General features: G+C 28.8%; 1 protein-coding gene across 4 annotated transcripts in view; it reads right to left on the bottom strand.

The window, feature by feature from the left end:
* LOC107454007 (QRFP-like peptide receptor) overlaps window positions 1-13,281 on the bottom strand; it is a 129,191-nt gene extending 115,910 nt beyond the window's left edge. The window contains exon 1 of one of the 4 annotated variants that reach the window (XM_016071047.4): window positions 12,835-13,281. Coding sequence is in view for 1 of the 4 variants with exons in the window: in XM_071178542.2 (XP_071034643.1) it covers window positions 12,835-12,874 (40 nt within the window). In the remaining 3 variants the exon portion in view is untranslated. The remainder of the gene's footprint in view (window positions 1-12,834) is intronic. The other 3 variants (XM_071178542.2, XM_016071046.4, XM_016071048.4) reach the window with 3 other exon arrangements.
* Between the last annotated feature and the right edge of the window lie 3,138 nt (window positions 13,282-16,419).

Raw genomic sequence — 16,419 nt, 5'->3', positions numbered from 1 at the left:
AGCCTATCTTCATCTTATGGTAACTTCATACTTCACAATATCCCCACAACGAATATCATTTCAAAATTCCACATAGTACTTAGGATAATTTTCAATTATATTAGGTTTGGCTGCTCTTTGGCTGTCTGTTTATTGGCTGCTCTTATCAGAATTTCACGTGAATAATTTATCAGTCTAGTGACAAGATAATTAGTTGGTATTATACGTAATTTAATCCGCAATAGCTCAAAACTATATAATATATAAATATTACTTTGCAATTAGTCTCAATGTTATAAACAATTAAATCTACTAATTTATGGCACATAAAATATGTATAAATTATTAATTTACGTCAAGTTCTCTGTATTAAAATCGAATTAGACAAATTTAAATGACGAGTTTCAGATAACTTGTTATGTGTATTGTTATAGATAAGTTTGTAATAAAATGAAATTCTCTTGAAGGAATACTTGTTACAAGTAATGCTTTAGCCAGATTTGTAATAAACCGAAATGCTAATGTTAAGTGTTTGTATTAGTAGTGTATATAAATAGTACTACTAAGTTTCTATTAGTAGTGCATAGAAATAGTAAACATATAAAAATAATTTAAAGCAATGCGATTATTAAAAACCAACATTTTACCCGGGAGGACGTGCACATTCTGAAAGAACGCTTAGATGCGTAGGAGTCATAGAATGATCCCAGATAAAATTCATTAATACTCATCTGAAAAATGTTAGAATTTTAATTGGAAATGTAACACTTTTGAGTCTCAGACATGGTGCTAATTAATTATTTGAATCTTCTTACCATTTTTTTGCAATGAAATTTAATAAAACATGAAAATATTTATTTTCCTGATAGTTTATATCAAGGACAATAGTTACAAACAGAAATTATATGTTCCTTAGAGGAAAAAAAATGGGCACAAATGTTTAGTTCCAGTAGATCTCGAGCAAGACCTTTTTTCAGGAGCTTTTGGTTTCTTATTTGGTGATTCGAAGCAAAAACTGTTTAAAATTGGAATTTGTAGTTCTTCAATTGCAGATTATCGGCACATTTGCTGGGCGTTGATCACTAATAATCGACATAGGTCTTTGATTTTCATGAAAAGTTAGGTAACGTTGTGGGTTTTTATATACAGTAAGTGAATTTTTCGTGATAGTAACGAACTTCTTTCACTTATTGCAGCAAAACCTTCATATACTTCATGAAGTAAAAATTCCTTTAATTGGAAACGAAAAATAATCTGCACCTACATGAAGTAAAATGAATTTTAGAATGAACTAAAAGGCACGTCGGATTATTCTTTGACTCCAATAACGTCTATTGAAGGTAAGAAAACGCTGGAAATGTCTTCAAATTATTAAAAAAAAGGTTGATACAAATGGAAACTCAGCTACTAGTAAAAAAGATATGAATAGGTGTTTAGTTTTTCAGAAATTAAAATAGAGCATGGGATCATAAAGTGACGCACGCGTGTCTTCTCCCGGGCTAAATATGTCAGAACCAATTTTTACTCCTTGTATCTCAAAAACCAAAGATAAAACTCAGTTATCGATAGTAATAAATGGCACAGCAGAAAACATATACATTGCAAGTATTTAAAAACGATTTTAAAATTTAAATGCCTTTAAAAATGTTAAAACAAAGTAGAACATACTCTGTCACCCATTTTGTAAGCAAAATCGAAAGCATTTTTCTATACTGTAAAAATGCAAGCAATATGCTTGTACTTTGAAATAAATAAATATGTAGTATATCAACGTATTATTTGGATATTTTTATACATCATTATACAACGTATAAAAGCACAAAAAGAACACCACAGAACAAAAAGATTCATAAGAACATGAAATGTATATAAATTATGATTATAAATATGTACGTAACTAATATGTACAAATATAACTGTAACTAATTTAATAATAAAATTTCCTCGTAGATCTGTAATTTGGTAATTAAAACCTGGCATATTTAGCAACATGTTTACACGAAAATAGATTATAGTAAGAAAATTTGCAGGAACCATAGATGAGGACTAATCAAATTAATGGAAAAGTTCATAAGGAAGTGGTTAATAGAGAATTATGAAAAATATCTATCAGTGAAAACTATGTTTTACTTTTTTACTCTATTTGGATTGAAACCTTCCTGGAAATTTTGCAATCACCAAAAATAATTTGCAATTTTAGGAAGATTGAAAAGACATACTTTTATATTCTTTAGATGATTTCATCTAAATTTAAATTAGTAATTAAAATTACTTCCATAAAGAATGTTTTTAAATAAGGTAAGGCCGATGATATCCACGAAAGATTGATTATAAGCTTTTACTTTCATTACAATGTTTTTTAGTTAAACATTTGCTCATATAGCTATATTCACATGCCATATACTTGAGTTAAATCATATGTAGATATATTTTTCATCTAATTAAATTTCAAAAACTAATTTGTCCATTAACACTAGAAAGACTGAAAGTTGCCGTATTTCTAAAAACACTGAATGGATCCTTCCTAGATAGTTTGTGTATCAATTACACATTCAAAATCTTAATATATAATGGTAATTAGTTTTAAAAAATGACGCCCGGTGGCAGAGCTGTAGCGCTTTGCGCTGTCGTGCCACAGGTACCTGGTTCGATCCTCGGGCCGGGCAAGGTTGACTCAGCTTTTCATCCCTTCAGTGGGTCGATAAATGAGTACCAAGTATGCTTGGGAACTAAACACCGGGGGTTCCGTGTTCGGCTGACCATCTGACCGGAACATCTGCTCCTGCACCCCAGAGCCCAAGGTCAAGAAAACTGAGATGGGCACAGTAGGCCTTGGCCCTCTTTGGGCTGTCGTGCCGCTGAGTTTAGTTTAGTTTAGTTTTAAAAAATGTAGACTTGATCTTCAAAATTTTATGGTATTTTATTCGATTTGGTTAAGATAATAATTAATTAAACGAAACTGTAGATTTTCAACTATGCGCATACATTATTTTTGAAGATAACTAGGTTTCCTTTTCTCTATAAATAATAGTTATAGATATTTTGAAATACTCTTTTTTTATAGAAATTAGTGTAACTTATTTACATGCCGAATGATACCATATTCCCACAACTACCTGGGGTTATGGGATGCCTACCAAAATACTTGAGGAGTCACCGTAGCTCTTCCCGTCGTTCTAGTTATAAGGTTCTATGCATACGTTTTTATACTGCTAACACGCGATTGATTAAAAAAAGCCGCTATGTAATATCAAATTATAGAAGGTCTGAAACTCTCAACACTTTCAGAAAGTCATTTTTTGAATTTTAGTACAACAAAATACGCGAGGAACCAAACTGACCCCATCCGTCCTTCTAGTGCTAATATAATGTATATGTTTAAGGCATTCATGTTTATAAATATTTAAGCAAATCAAATTAAAATTATTTCTTAAATTAATTCCCGTGAGCTCTTGATTTTAGTATATGTTTATTTAGGGAAAACTTAATTATATTTTATGAAGTTTTACTGCTTTAATTTGCGCATCAGTATAATTAGAGTTTTTCATAGTTTTTCCTTTATGAAATTTCACTATATATTTTTAAGTATCTAATCGAAATTCAAGAGTTTTTCTTGGAATTTTAAACAAACTTCATTTATTTATTTTTATTTTTTTTAATAAGAAAGATAACAGGAGTTTACTGGTCATGAAAAAATCGTGTATCATTCGTTAAACATTACAAAATTTAATTAAAATATTTTACTCTATTACTTAGTAATACTGGTTTTATATTTTTATAATTTTATAACAGTCGTTGAACTTCTGACACAATTTTCGTGTTTATAACTACTAATGTTCAACTATGAAGCCTTGCAATTTTGAACCCAATCCAGAAGACAAGGGAGCTCCTAGATCAAGTATTCAGAGAGATTTTGCCTTCGTGGAAGACATTTTTGTGGAACTAACCAGCATTTGCGTAACATGGAGGGGAAAATCACGAAAACTTCCCATGGTTAGCCTGAAGGCAAGAAGACTTCAACCCATGATCTGTCTACCACTGAGGACAGCTTACGTCATCACTGTGGTCAATGCTAGCCGGATGCGGAATTCGTATCGACCAGCTATCACTAGGATTCGAACCGGTTCACCTCATTGGAAGGCGAACGCTCATTCCTCTGAGCCCTCACGGCTAGTAATACTAATTTGATTTGAATTATCAATGAGATATCAATGTATTTCAGTAATGAATTTTAAAGTGATTTTTTAAACCACCTTTATAACTTTTTTCTGCCATGATTTTTTTATCCCGATGTGCTTAAAGTATTCTTAAATATTCATAAAAAAGTGTAACAGTTTTTAATATCTTTACAATATCCATAATTGTGAAATATTTCATGAATTTTTGAATTGGGAAGAAATGAATTAAAACAATATAATTCATTGTTATTAATAACGTGCAAAAAGATGTATTATTGATGTTAAGAGGAATCTTTATTTCTTTCCACTATTTCATTCTCTTTTGACATGCAATATAATAGGAATGCAAACATAATTTTATCGTAGTTTTACTAGTACTTGATAAAACGGAAAGTATTCCATTTAAGAAAGCTATTATCAAAATAATATGGCTAAGACGCCGGGGAGTCTGTCATTCTGTCTAGGAGGAAAGATATCAGAAATTTGGCAGTGTCCTAGAATCTCTTCTTTTGCTATGGTAAAAATATTGTTGACGCGTGTTAGTTACATTGTTACTTTTTCTTGATATTTTAAAAAAAAAATTTCTGTAAAAAAATAATAATAATTTCTTTAAAGATAATTTTATACTGAAACTAAAATTGGTGAATTTTCATTTAACTAAAGTATTTTAATTAAACAGGGAAACGCATAAGCAACGAATTTGTTGGTATTTCTTGTTCCAATGATCTCTATTCAAAGTTCATACTTTCCTACCTTCAGAATTCTAAGAAATTTTTAACTTACAACTAAAGGCATATACTGTTGGTTTTGAGGGAAATCTACTCTCTTTATTTATCAGGGGGGTTATTCTGCTATTTCAACTTTTCCAGAAAATTAGCCTCATGACACTAACCTTCTTTTCTTTAGTTGAAAAACTTAAAAAATTTTTTAAATATCCCCAACCCTTCCATTTTTCTTTAAAATTTCGTATGTGCCAACTTCAGCTGCATTGCTTTTATTTCCTTAAAACATCATTGCTTCGTCCAATAATCAATTTCTATTTTTCTAATGAGTTGCCAAAAAAATAGAAATACCTTTTCCTATTTTGAAAGATGGTTTCTGAACAAACAAAAGAAGTAAAATAGGTTACACAGGTAGAGCCCAATAGTTCCTTGATCCAGTGCGTACATTGCCTATAGGCAATTAGCGACCTGAGCAAGCATAGATACTTAAGTTTCACTTGGTTTTCCTAGTAACGTAAGAAGGTTCTATGTTTTAAGTTTCACTTGGAAATCATTTTTGACAATGTATTTCTGGAAATATTTTTTTCTTAATTTTGTAACTAATCGTATTTGGCAACTAATGAAAAATATCCTATTTAAGTGACTCAAAAATTTTAAAAGTTTCAAGCAATTTTCTAAGTTGGTTTTTGCACTTTTCTTAAAAAAAAAGCTCAAAATGATAATGAGTTTTCTGCAAATATTACTTTGTATCTTAAGTCCGGATTTAATAACAAATGATAATACGTTACGATGAGCGCTAATACATTAGAATGTGATTTAATAATGAAAGGGAAATGCGAAAGAAAATATATTTTAATGGGAAATAATACCCAACAATGCAATAATAAAGAGAAATTTTGGAAAACACTTTATCATTTTGAGCTTTGTTTTCAAAAATGCCAAAATTACTTAGAAAATTGCTTAAAACATTTCAAATTTCTAAGATATTCAAATCGAACCTTTTTCATTAGTTGCCGAGTGCAATTCACTACAAAAAGAACAACTTTAATTGCTCATATCCTGCGCAATTTTAAAGATTTTTTTCTGAAATTTTAAAATAATAATTTTGTAACTATTTCTAAACTATTCCAAAACTTTTATTTAATTTTATTGTATATTCTTATAGCAAAACAAACTTAAAAAAAATCAGTTTCTTATAAAAATACTCATATTTTGATAAATCTTTAAATTATGTATAATTAAATAATAATAAACAAATAACAAAATATAATAAACAAAATAAGTGTCACAAGTGACAAAACCATTGCTACAATATTTGGCATACGTTAATCAAAATCACTTTAGTCCATTTATAATTTATTTTTGGTCCTTCAAACTTTTGAAAGCTTTAAATTTTATTCATATGTATGCGAAACTGCATAACCCAAACTCTTCTAAATTTTCAAAATAATTCACGGAGTATTTTCCAAAAAAATTTAAGAAATGTGCATAGATATTTACATGTATATTTATTTCATTTAATATTTGTAGGAAAACATGACAAATTGATGTACTAGATATTTCGAATTTAAAGGGGTGAGACATCGGTTTTGAAGTTTTCTTTTCTATATCTTCTAGTTATTCGATTATTCTAACTACTGAAAACCTCATCCATCTTCAGTAAGTACAGCACGAACTGCATTGAATTCATTAATAAATCATTTTTATGAAAAATTTTTGAGACATTTTTATTAATGCAGCATAAATATATTATCAATATGTTTTTTTAAGTATAATCAAATAATTTTTAGATGAATTTTTAGGGAAGAATAGGGTTAATTGTAATTTTTTTTTTACTTAACTATTTTTAACTAACAAAAATCCAATATATTATTAGTATTAATTGACAGACGAGTAAAGTAGGCTATCCTCTACTAGAAAAAAAATACCTTATTTTAAATGTTATTATATTAGTTATTAACAATTTTTGACAGTCGTGCACTTGTTACAATTGTCCCCACTTACGGGGTCAATTGTAACAGTTCATATATTCAACTAAAACATAGCTAATTGTACATATTATCATAGTTGTGATATATTTTTTACTGATCAAAATAGTAGTGATATTTAAGGCGTAAAAATAATAATGAGCAGACACCTAAAGGGTTACATTTTTAACTTTAAGGGGTTAAAAATTTTAATTTATGCTATGAAAGGTGACAAATAAAATAATGCACATACAACATAATATAAATGATATAGGAAACTATTGGTGGTTCTTAAAGAGTTAAGTAATGGTTTGTAAACATAAGATTATTTATTTTCAGCTGTAACAATCGTCCCTTTACTTATTGTTACAATCGTCCCTAAGACGCCATTTCAGCGTCATTCGTTAAAAACAATGCTAGTTAATTAGCAAATCTAATCTTTTTTTTCTGAATTGTTAATTATGGTTTCCACTTACATATTCGGTTAATAATTTTTATTTGTTTAAACAAAATTACTTTGTTACAATATAATATTCTAATACCAAAAAAGGTACTTACGTAGCGTGAAAATATCTTTTGCGATGTAACTCTTTCAAAAGTACATAAAAATGATTGCCAGCAGGGGTGTACATATAGATTTACTAAATACACCTTGTGCGTCACCTAGGAACCAAATCTAGAACCCGACAGTCGAAATTTTTGCTCTGCTACAATCGTACCCTGTTACAATTGACCCCCCTCTCCCCTACTTTCTATTTAACATAAATTTTAAAACTGATAACTCGAACGAAAATTGAACCAAGTTTGGTTAAGGGGTCACAGTACCCTTACAACATTTTTTTTTTTAAATAAAGGTATAATCATTTATTTTGTGGATGCTTTGCATGCTCATTTAACTTATAATCAATAATTTTTCTTCAAAAAATAATTAAACTATTTAATTTTTTCAAAATTTTTTTAAAAAAAATTTAAAAGATTGAAGATTTTTAAATCCTTAAGGCTTTTTTATTCTAACATATTTTCCAAAATTTTTTTTCTCGGTGCTTGCAATATTCATCTTAACAATTTTGTGAATTCATTCGTTGATATAGCAATTAGAACATTTTTTGTGGATTATTTTGAAAAAAAGTAGAAAAAAAAATTAAAAACTCCTGTTAGATATATATATAACATGCTATAAAAATTGTAATACCTCATAAAATGTGTATTCCATGCAGAATTTAAATAAGTGTATTATACTTAAGATAAAAAAGGTTACTTCAAAGCTTTATCTTAAATAAAAGAATTCCTTAGGGATTTAATTAAGATTAAAACACAAAATTATCATCTTGTAAAAAAGGCACTTTAAAGTCTGTCTGTTGATCAAATTTCCGTTTCAGGGCAATCTAAAATCATTCATAACTTTTTTTAAAAATGTAGATAGAGAGAAGATTTTTTTTTCAATGCATTTGAAATAGTTTGATGTTTTGTAATAAGAAATAAAAAAATATCGATATTTTGGTCATTATTTGGGTACTGTGACCCCTTAAACCACATGAAAGTGGAACGAAACATTTATTTATCTAGCTTTCATTAATTAAAACATAAATTTTTCAAAGAATAAATAAATGAATAAAATTTAATACATATCTGAAAGCAATATAGAAATAAAATTGTACAATTTTCTTGCTAAATGTAATGATAAATTTTTTTTGTTGAAAATTTGAGAATTTTCTTCATTTTTAAACTTATGCCTTTTAAATTTATTGAATCAAATAAATGACTTCTTGAAATGCTAGTTCATTTCTATATAACCATTTAATGAGTAACTTAGTTTCAACGCAGCTAAAGAAATAGAAAGCACATTTAAGAAAAAAAAGAATAAATATTCATATGTAGTTATTGCTGAGAGTTTAAAAGTCGTACTCAAAATTTTGCTTTCAACTTCTAAATATATTTTATTGGGATAAATAAATATCTACAAATACTTTCTTATTCTCTCATATTTTTATAGTTTACTAATGCAGAAGACTCTACTAAAATTTTAAAAAAATTGATGTTGAGCAATATCTTAATCAAAAAGTACCTGACCTTGTAGTTTTGGATTTGCTAACAAATTCTTGGAAGCCTGAGGAAAAAATAACTTTTGAGAGGAAAAGATAGGAAAAAAGAAGAGGACTTTTCAGGAATGATATATTCAGTTGCTTTCAACGGAACACTGTTTCACTGTTTACGTTTTGTTTGTAAACAAATCAGAAGACTGTCACCAGAGCAATTTTGCCAACAGATGACTCCACGTGAAGACAGAACTTAAAAATTGGGAAGGCGCCATAGAAATCTTTAAAAACATGCAGAAACAAATTATGATAAATAATCTTGTCTAAGAGTTTCTAACGGTGAAATAGAGAACATAGAAGTACAAATTAACTAAGAGTACTTAAATATCGTGAAATGCTGGAAAGATTTATTCAAGCAATTTATTTCTATGGAAGGCAGAAGATAGCGTTAAAACGAACAAAAGATCTCGAGACAAACATTAGTGAAGGCAATTAAAAATCATTCATTCATTTTATGGTTAAATGTGGTGACAAAATCTCAGAAGACCGCATTAAGTGGTCCGAAATTAATGTTTTGTACAATTGTCCCTTATATTTAAAACAAACTGATATTTCGATGAGGGCAAAAACAAATTTGTGTACAAAAATGTTTTGTAAATTGTAATACTTCTCTGTATCAGCAGATGGCACAACAGACATCAGAAGAACCGAGCAGTTTTTGTAATTGGACCAAGAAGATTTCAATATCAAGGAAGATTTTTATAGTTTGTCCCCATATTTTATGATACATATAATGCTCTTTTTAATGCCATAAACTCAAATATTCGTGACATAGGGTAAGACCCGTGTCTTTTCTGAAAGGTCAAGGGTATGATAACACCAGCGGTATGAATGATCAATTTAAAGGTGTTCAAGCTCTTATTCAAACTGTGTATCCAAAATATTTTTGTACGGAATGTCTTGCGTTCTGCTTAAATCTATCACGAGGAGACTGATCAAAAGCGCAGTGCTGAAGAAATGTTTAGGAGGAACTACTTGTGAAGTGCGTACATTTTTCCGTTCCAAAAAGTTAAATTTCCGCGTATTTGTAAGGGAAATATGTAGGTTTCCTCGTGTTACTAGAGAATTGATCGAATAGTAAATAAAATTACTTTTATGAAAAGTGAAGCTGAAATAGAATTCCACAATTTATTTAAGAAAATCCAAGATCTAGCTAATAATTTCAGGCTCTTTAAAGAATTACCAAGACGTGTTAAATCCAAAATCATATGGAAAACTATCCAACTACCACAACGGAGAAGTATTGCAGGCAATCAGTATTATTCCTCATTTAGATGAATTGATTTCTCCATTAAACGAAAAATAATTTCTTTCCACAGAAAAGAAATTTAAAATAATGATTTTAATATCTAAAATAAACAAAATAATCAAGACTATGCCGCACGTCACAATAGAAACGTATTTGTGCATGCTTTAAAAATACAATACGAGAAATTATGATTAACAATATCAAAATTTGCACTAAAAGGTTATTGTGAAAATTTCAAGTGCAGTTATATTTATTAGATAGAAACAAAACTAGAGAAACTTCAAATTTTCGAAATATTGGGTTGTTCGGAAAATAGTTTCATTTTTCTAACTAGCAGAGGACTTAGTGATATTTTCTCAAAATATACATTTATCATACTTAAGTCTCATATTTATTATATATTTTGGCAGCTGATATAGTAAAGCTTGGTTGTGGAAAAGTTTCTGATCAACGTAGTAGTTTTTGGTTTGCTGCTCTTTCAAATATGGAAAGTGAAAAGAAGAATTTTTGTCATATTTTACTTTCTTTTTGCTATCAGAAAGGTAAGAAAGTTGTTTACGCAAGAAAATTATCCGAAGTGTATGGGAAAGATGTATTTGCGGTACGTCAGCATTAATACTCCATCGCAAAATTTCTATTCGGTAAAGTTTCAAATTAAGAAACACGATGATTCACCGTGCCAGTTTAAACTAACAAAGACGCAATGAAATCACAAAATGAAGCAAATCGGTGATTAACGAATCGTGAGATAGCTGAGACATTACATTTATCGAATTAGACCGTTCATGATCAGTTGAATAGCCTAGGATTTAATCTTAAAGCTCAACATCTGGAATCCTCATGTTTTTACGCAAAATGTCACGTTGATCTCTGTGATTTGCATTTCAAAGGACAAAAAAATTTACTATACATTTTTTCATCACTGTGAAATACAAATGAATTGTCTACGACAATGTTGCGGTCTCTACATAATTTTTTGAGCATTAAAACCTTTACTTCAAATAAGGTCAAAAATCACCTTGATCAGTATTTTGACAAAGAACAAACATTTTATGTGTGTAGAATCATATTACTACCAGAATGATGTTAAAAGGTTTTGAACCAGAATGTACAATTTATGACTGTATGAAATATTTACGTACTATGAGAAAATCGTCTATAATTTTCATGAAAAAATTAAGAGCTACCAAATGACATAAAACAACTATTTTACAGTATTTTTAAGAAAAAAGTTTTTAGGGTTTCAAGGAGAAATTCTTCAAGTATTTTTTGCACTCTAATTTAAAATTTATGTCAGTTTATATCCATGTGAGTAGTAATCGGTGTATACAGTAAACAATATATAGCCTAGAAATCTCTAACTCTGGTCTGTTCTATTAGATTAACTTAATTTCCTAACTTTAGAGGATAATATTTTCAGAGGTTATATAGTATATTATGATATTTAAAATGTTAGGTACTTGATTTAAGTTTTCCTAAAAAAAAAGTTTATGATATCCTAACTATAACCTTATAAATTTTCATAGAATTTTCAATTTATAGGTTTGCAACAAAATTTAAACAAATAATAATAATTATCACAATAACCTAAAAATATCAATTAAATGCATTTTCATAAAATGCGTTTCAAAAAAACGCTCTTAAAGCATTTTAATTTAATCCAAAAGAGTTTTTGAGAAAAACAATATACTGATCTTTGAAAACGGGAAAATAAACATTTTTTTTCAAAAGTAATAACAAAAAATATCTGGAGCTAGGAAAAAAAGAGGAATCGAAATATTATTTTCAAGATACTTTTAAAATAACTTAAATTTTCCTGTATGAAAGCATAAAGTATTAATTGCTTGCATTTTAATGGCATTTTATGGTTAATTTAATGTGATAAAGAATACATTTGTATAATTAAAAATAATTGATTTCTCACTTTTAAGCACATCAAAAAGCCGAAAAATAATTTTGAAACTTTTTTTAATTACTTATCTTAAATGAGCTAAAAATGATTTACTAAATTATTTTAAATATGTTCGATGTATTTATCTTTAAAAAGAACTTATATATAGTGATGCAACACTGCTTAAGTAGCGTAATACTGTTATATAACCTTACATGTAATACAGCTTAGTTACTTTTTTATCTGCGTAAGGATTTTAAAATGATTGTTACAAAAAATTAAATCAATAAGAACGGCGAAATTAAAACAAATAGTTTGAAATATTATGCAATAGCATCTTTTATACATTTTTATTCTTTTTTTTCTTGCTTCGCATTTTCTCTTATCGCTTCATAACGTTTAGCATTTAGAACGTCAACTTTTAATCTTAAACTTATAAAATAAGTCAAAAAAATTTAATTTTAAAACCGAAATAAATAATCATTAAATGGTCATTCATCTCTTATAACATTGTTTTAATTAAATCAAGTTTTAAGTTTTTACAATTTCAGAGAGCAATTAGAATTTATAATTTTTTAACAAGAGTTTAAAAAAAACAAATAAATCGTTATATGTTTCATTTATGGGCTACTTCTTTTTCAGTATTATGAAGTGCAAAATCAATTCATGAAAGTAACTGATAAAATTGCATTCATATCAGATCAAAAAAATATTGAAAAACATTATCACAAATAATTAATAAATAAACTTACTTTTATTTCTAACTGTTATGATAAGAAAATCGTCACCCATATGTAGATCATGACCTATTAAATAAATCGACCTGAAAAAATTACAGTTATCAACACAACAAAATAGTTGCGCCAATATTATCACTTCCTGAACAGTCCGCCCCTTCTTCGTTATCGTCTGTAACTACTGCAACCACCCGCTTAGAAGGGTGCAACAGTTCGTTTTGGCACCGAGTACGAAAGAGTAGAATCGAGAAGGGGTGTCGAAGATTTCTATTTTTTTTCGCGCAGGCGCTTGCGTCTCCCGTCAACACTTCTAAAGAGCAGAATCACACACCGCTTTGAACTTTTTGATATTAGAGTAGATTAAAAGACTTTCTCCTTTTCTTTTCGAACTTTCTCTCCCCTGTAAACGTCTGCTGTTGTCGTCATGTTGAAAAGAATGAATGTTCTCCTTTAACTCCTTTCGAAAATTGACCAAAGGAAATGGTATTTGATAGGCCTTGAGGAATATTTTATTAGATAAATGGTTGTCCTTGGTTGAGTTAAAGATCGTCATGTTTGCTTCAAGTAGTCTTTTGTGTCGGAATTCGAGAGGGATGAGTTCTGAAGAAAAATGTTTGTCTTTTTTTTCTGGGGGTAATTTGTCTCGGTGGAATCATACGTAATATTTTAAAATAAATGCATGCCTTGAAAAGATCGTTTATCTTTGACGTTATATTACGTCTCGGCAGCTGTTAATATTTCAAGTTATACATTTAAATCCTTCCATAAAAATTCAATTTTTATCAACCACCAAGCTGTATGTACCAATGTATGATTTCTCAAACTTGAGTTTTTTTTTTTTTAAATTGAGCAAATTAGAATTTAATATTTCATCTTTAATAAATTAATATTTAAACGACCATCATTTTATTAACTATCATTTCATTTGTATATCAATTCATAAATTGAGATTCAAAATTTCTATTACAAAAAATTGAAAAGTTGTGATGAAAAAATATTTGAGACAGCGTAATGAAATAGAAATCACTTAAATAATACCATATAAACAATTACACTCTGTAGTTTTACTTCAGTTTTGAGGAACTCTTATCTGTTATAAAATAGGACACATTTTCAGGAGATTGAAAATAACTTCAAAACACAAATTTTCGCAGTGTGGGGAATGTATTAAAAACTTATAGCCAAGATTTAATCTGTGTAGCTTTAACCGACTTATAATAATAACTATCAAAACTGTGAATTTAATTTCAAAAGTAATTTTATGAAACAAGGATCATATAACGGAAGTGGTTCTTAAAGTATATTACTAAACATTACTCAACTTAAAAAAAATTGTTTCGTTATTAAGTTCTTTAATATAATAACATGTTTTATTTTCCATGAGGTATTACTTTTTATAACTAGCTTTCTTTAGTAATTTCAAAAATTATATATATTTTAATTAGTAATACGAGCTGCTATACAATTTTTGAAACACCATTTAGCCCCACCCCCAACTTATTCTGCTTATCAACCCCTGTCTTTGCTTCGCTTTTATCATTAGGTTTTTTTTTTACAGGACAGAGATAACTTTGCTAATGAAACAAATAAATATTGAAATTTTATAAAAAGTCGATGATTATAAAAGAAGAGATCACTTTGGTAATAAAATAAATAAATATTGTACTTTTCTAAAAAGTCGGTGTTTTTAAAAGAGGAGATCACTTTGCTAATATAATATATAAATATTGTAATTTTAAAAAAAGTTGATGATTTCAAAAGAAGAGATCGCTTTGTTAATAAAATAATATTGCAATTTCATGTAAAAATATTCAGTTAATATATTAATCTCGATGAAATTATTAATTAACTTGATGTGAAAATGTATAATATTTGTGTCATGAGAAATATTTAAATTTAAGAATACTATATTACATGACGTAATAAAGAGAAATAAATTAGACGTAATTTTACTCGTTAATTATGTAACACGATAAACTCATATTATTATAACAGCTTAAATTGGAAACGGTAGCTATATTTCTTCATATATTTCTTACGCTGAGAAAAAAATATAGTCAAAACTATTGAAACGTAATAAAATTTACCATGTTTCTGGCTGTACATAAAAAAAAATTCAGGTAATTTTTATTAAAGCACTTTTGTATTGACTTTTAGGTAAAATTAATAATAAAATATGGTTTTTAATACTATTCTGTTTGGTAGTAAATGTGGCAAAATTGGACAATTTTGATCAAAAATCGATAATTTTAATAGTGCTAGTGAAGTTTGAGATGAGGGAAAAATGCTCATTATGCTAAATCTATTTTATTTAGCAAACGCTTGTTACTTTTGCTCCTGGTCGGTTATTTTTTCCTTATATAATCTGAGGAACTGTATGTAGATAAGTACTTTATTTACGTCGCACTAAAGCTGCACAATGAGCTATTGACACTGTCTGGAAAACATTCCTGAGGATGATCCGAAGAGATGTCATCGCAACTTTTATCCTCTGCAGAGAAGATGGTTCCCCCTCTTTGGTAGCCTTGAGACCAGAGCGCGGAGTCAAGTACTTTACGACAGAACAGTTTAACGACGACTGATACCTCACATCCTCGGTCCCTACGCATGTTGATCAAAGTGGTCACCCACCCGCTTGCTGACCGCAGCCAGTGATGCCTGACTTCAGTGTTCCACTGGGAACCGTGTCTTTACGATCAGTCCACTGCGGGACTATGCAAGTTGAAAGTTAATAATCTACTAACATTCAAAATTTTAAGAGAATATGCATTTGTAAATATACACATGCCAGGACAAGGCTGAACTAATCTCAGCATGGCTTAACAGTATAACTTAACTGTTACATAATAGATACTACATTAGGGTATATAAAACTACTACAGTAGAATTGTCCCAACTTCCTAAAATAGAAAATTTGAGGTAGCGGGCTCGAATCTAGTAAAAACAATTTGTGCAAATTTTTTATGTTCTTCTCTGACTTGGGCAATCTGTTCCTCCTCTTAACAAGAGCTTATAGCAAATAATCCATTGTAATAAGCATACAAGTCTACATATGTATGCGTAACAATAAAGTAAACTCCAGGAATAGTGAAAAATTATTTTTACACCAGTCAGGCCTTAATGCCTTTTTAAAATGCAGGTAGCGGGTTTGATACAAAACGTAACCGAGGATATGTAATATAAAATAAATAAATTTGGTTTAGATACATATAAATGATCATGCACTTAATGCAAATAATTTCTAGTCTCTTGTCAAATTGTAGAACATATAGCATAAAAATGAGGGAAGTAGCACAAAGATAGTGAAACCACTATATTTATGATTTTTAGCATTTGGCAGAAGGACAACACCCTGTGGCAATGGCGACCCCTTTAATGTATGGATGTTTTACATGAGCCTCGACGTACAGTATTGCTATTTTATTAATCACTCAGGAGCCTTTATTTATTGGATTCGATCTTCGCTTTATCATTCTATGTATAATCTTGCTGACTTTCGTAAAATTAGATTATCTGTTTTTCAAACTGAAAAGAGTTTTTAAACTTTTCTTTGTATTTACAAAAGAAACCTACATAAGTACGTAAATAAATAAATAAATT

The sequence above is a fragment of the Parasteatoda tepidariorum genome, chromosome 6 (assembly GCF_982258835.1).
Source record: "Parasteatoda tepidariorum strain Cologne lab strain chromosome 6, Ptep-v5.0, whole genome shotgun sequence".
Taxonomy (NCBI): Eukaryota; Metazoa; Arthropoda; class Arachnida; order Araneae; family Theridiidae; genus Parasteatoda; species Parasteatoda tepidariorum.
This window is presented reverse-complemented; position numbering and strand designations above follow the sequence as displayed.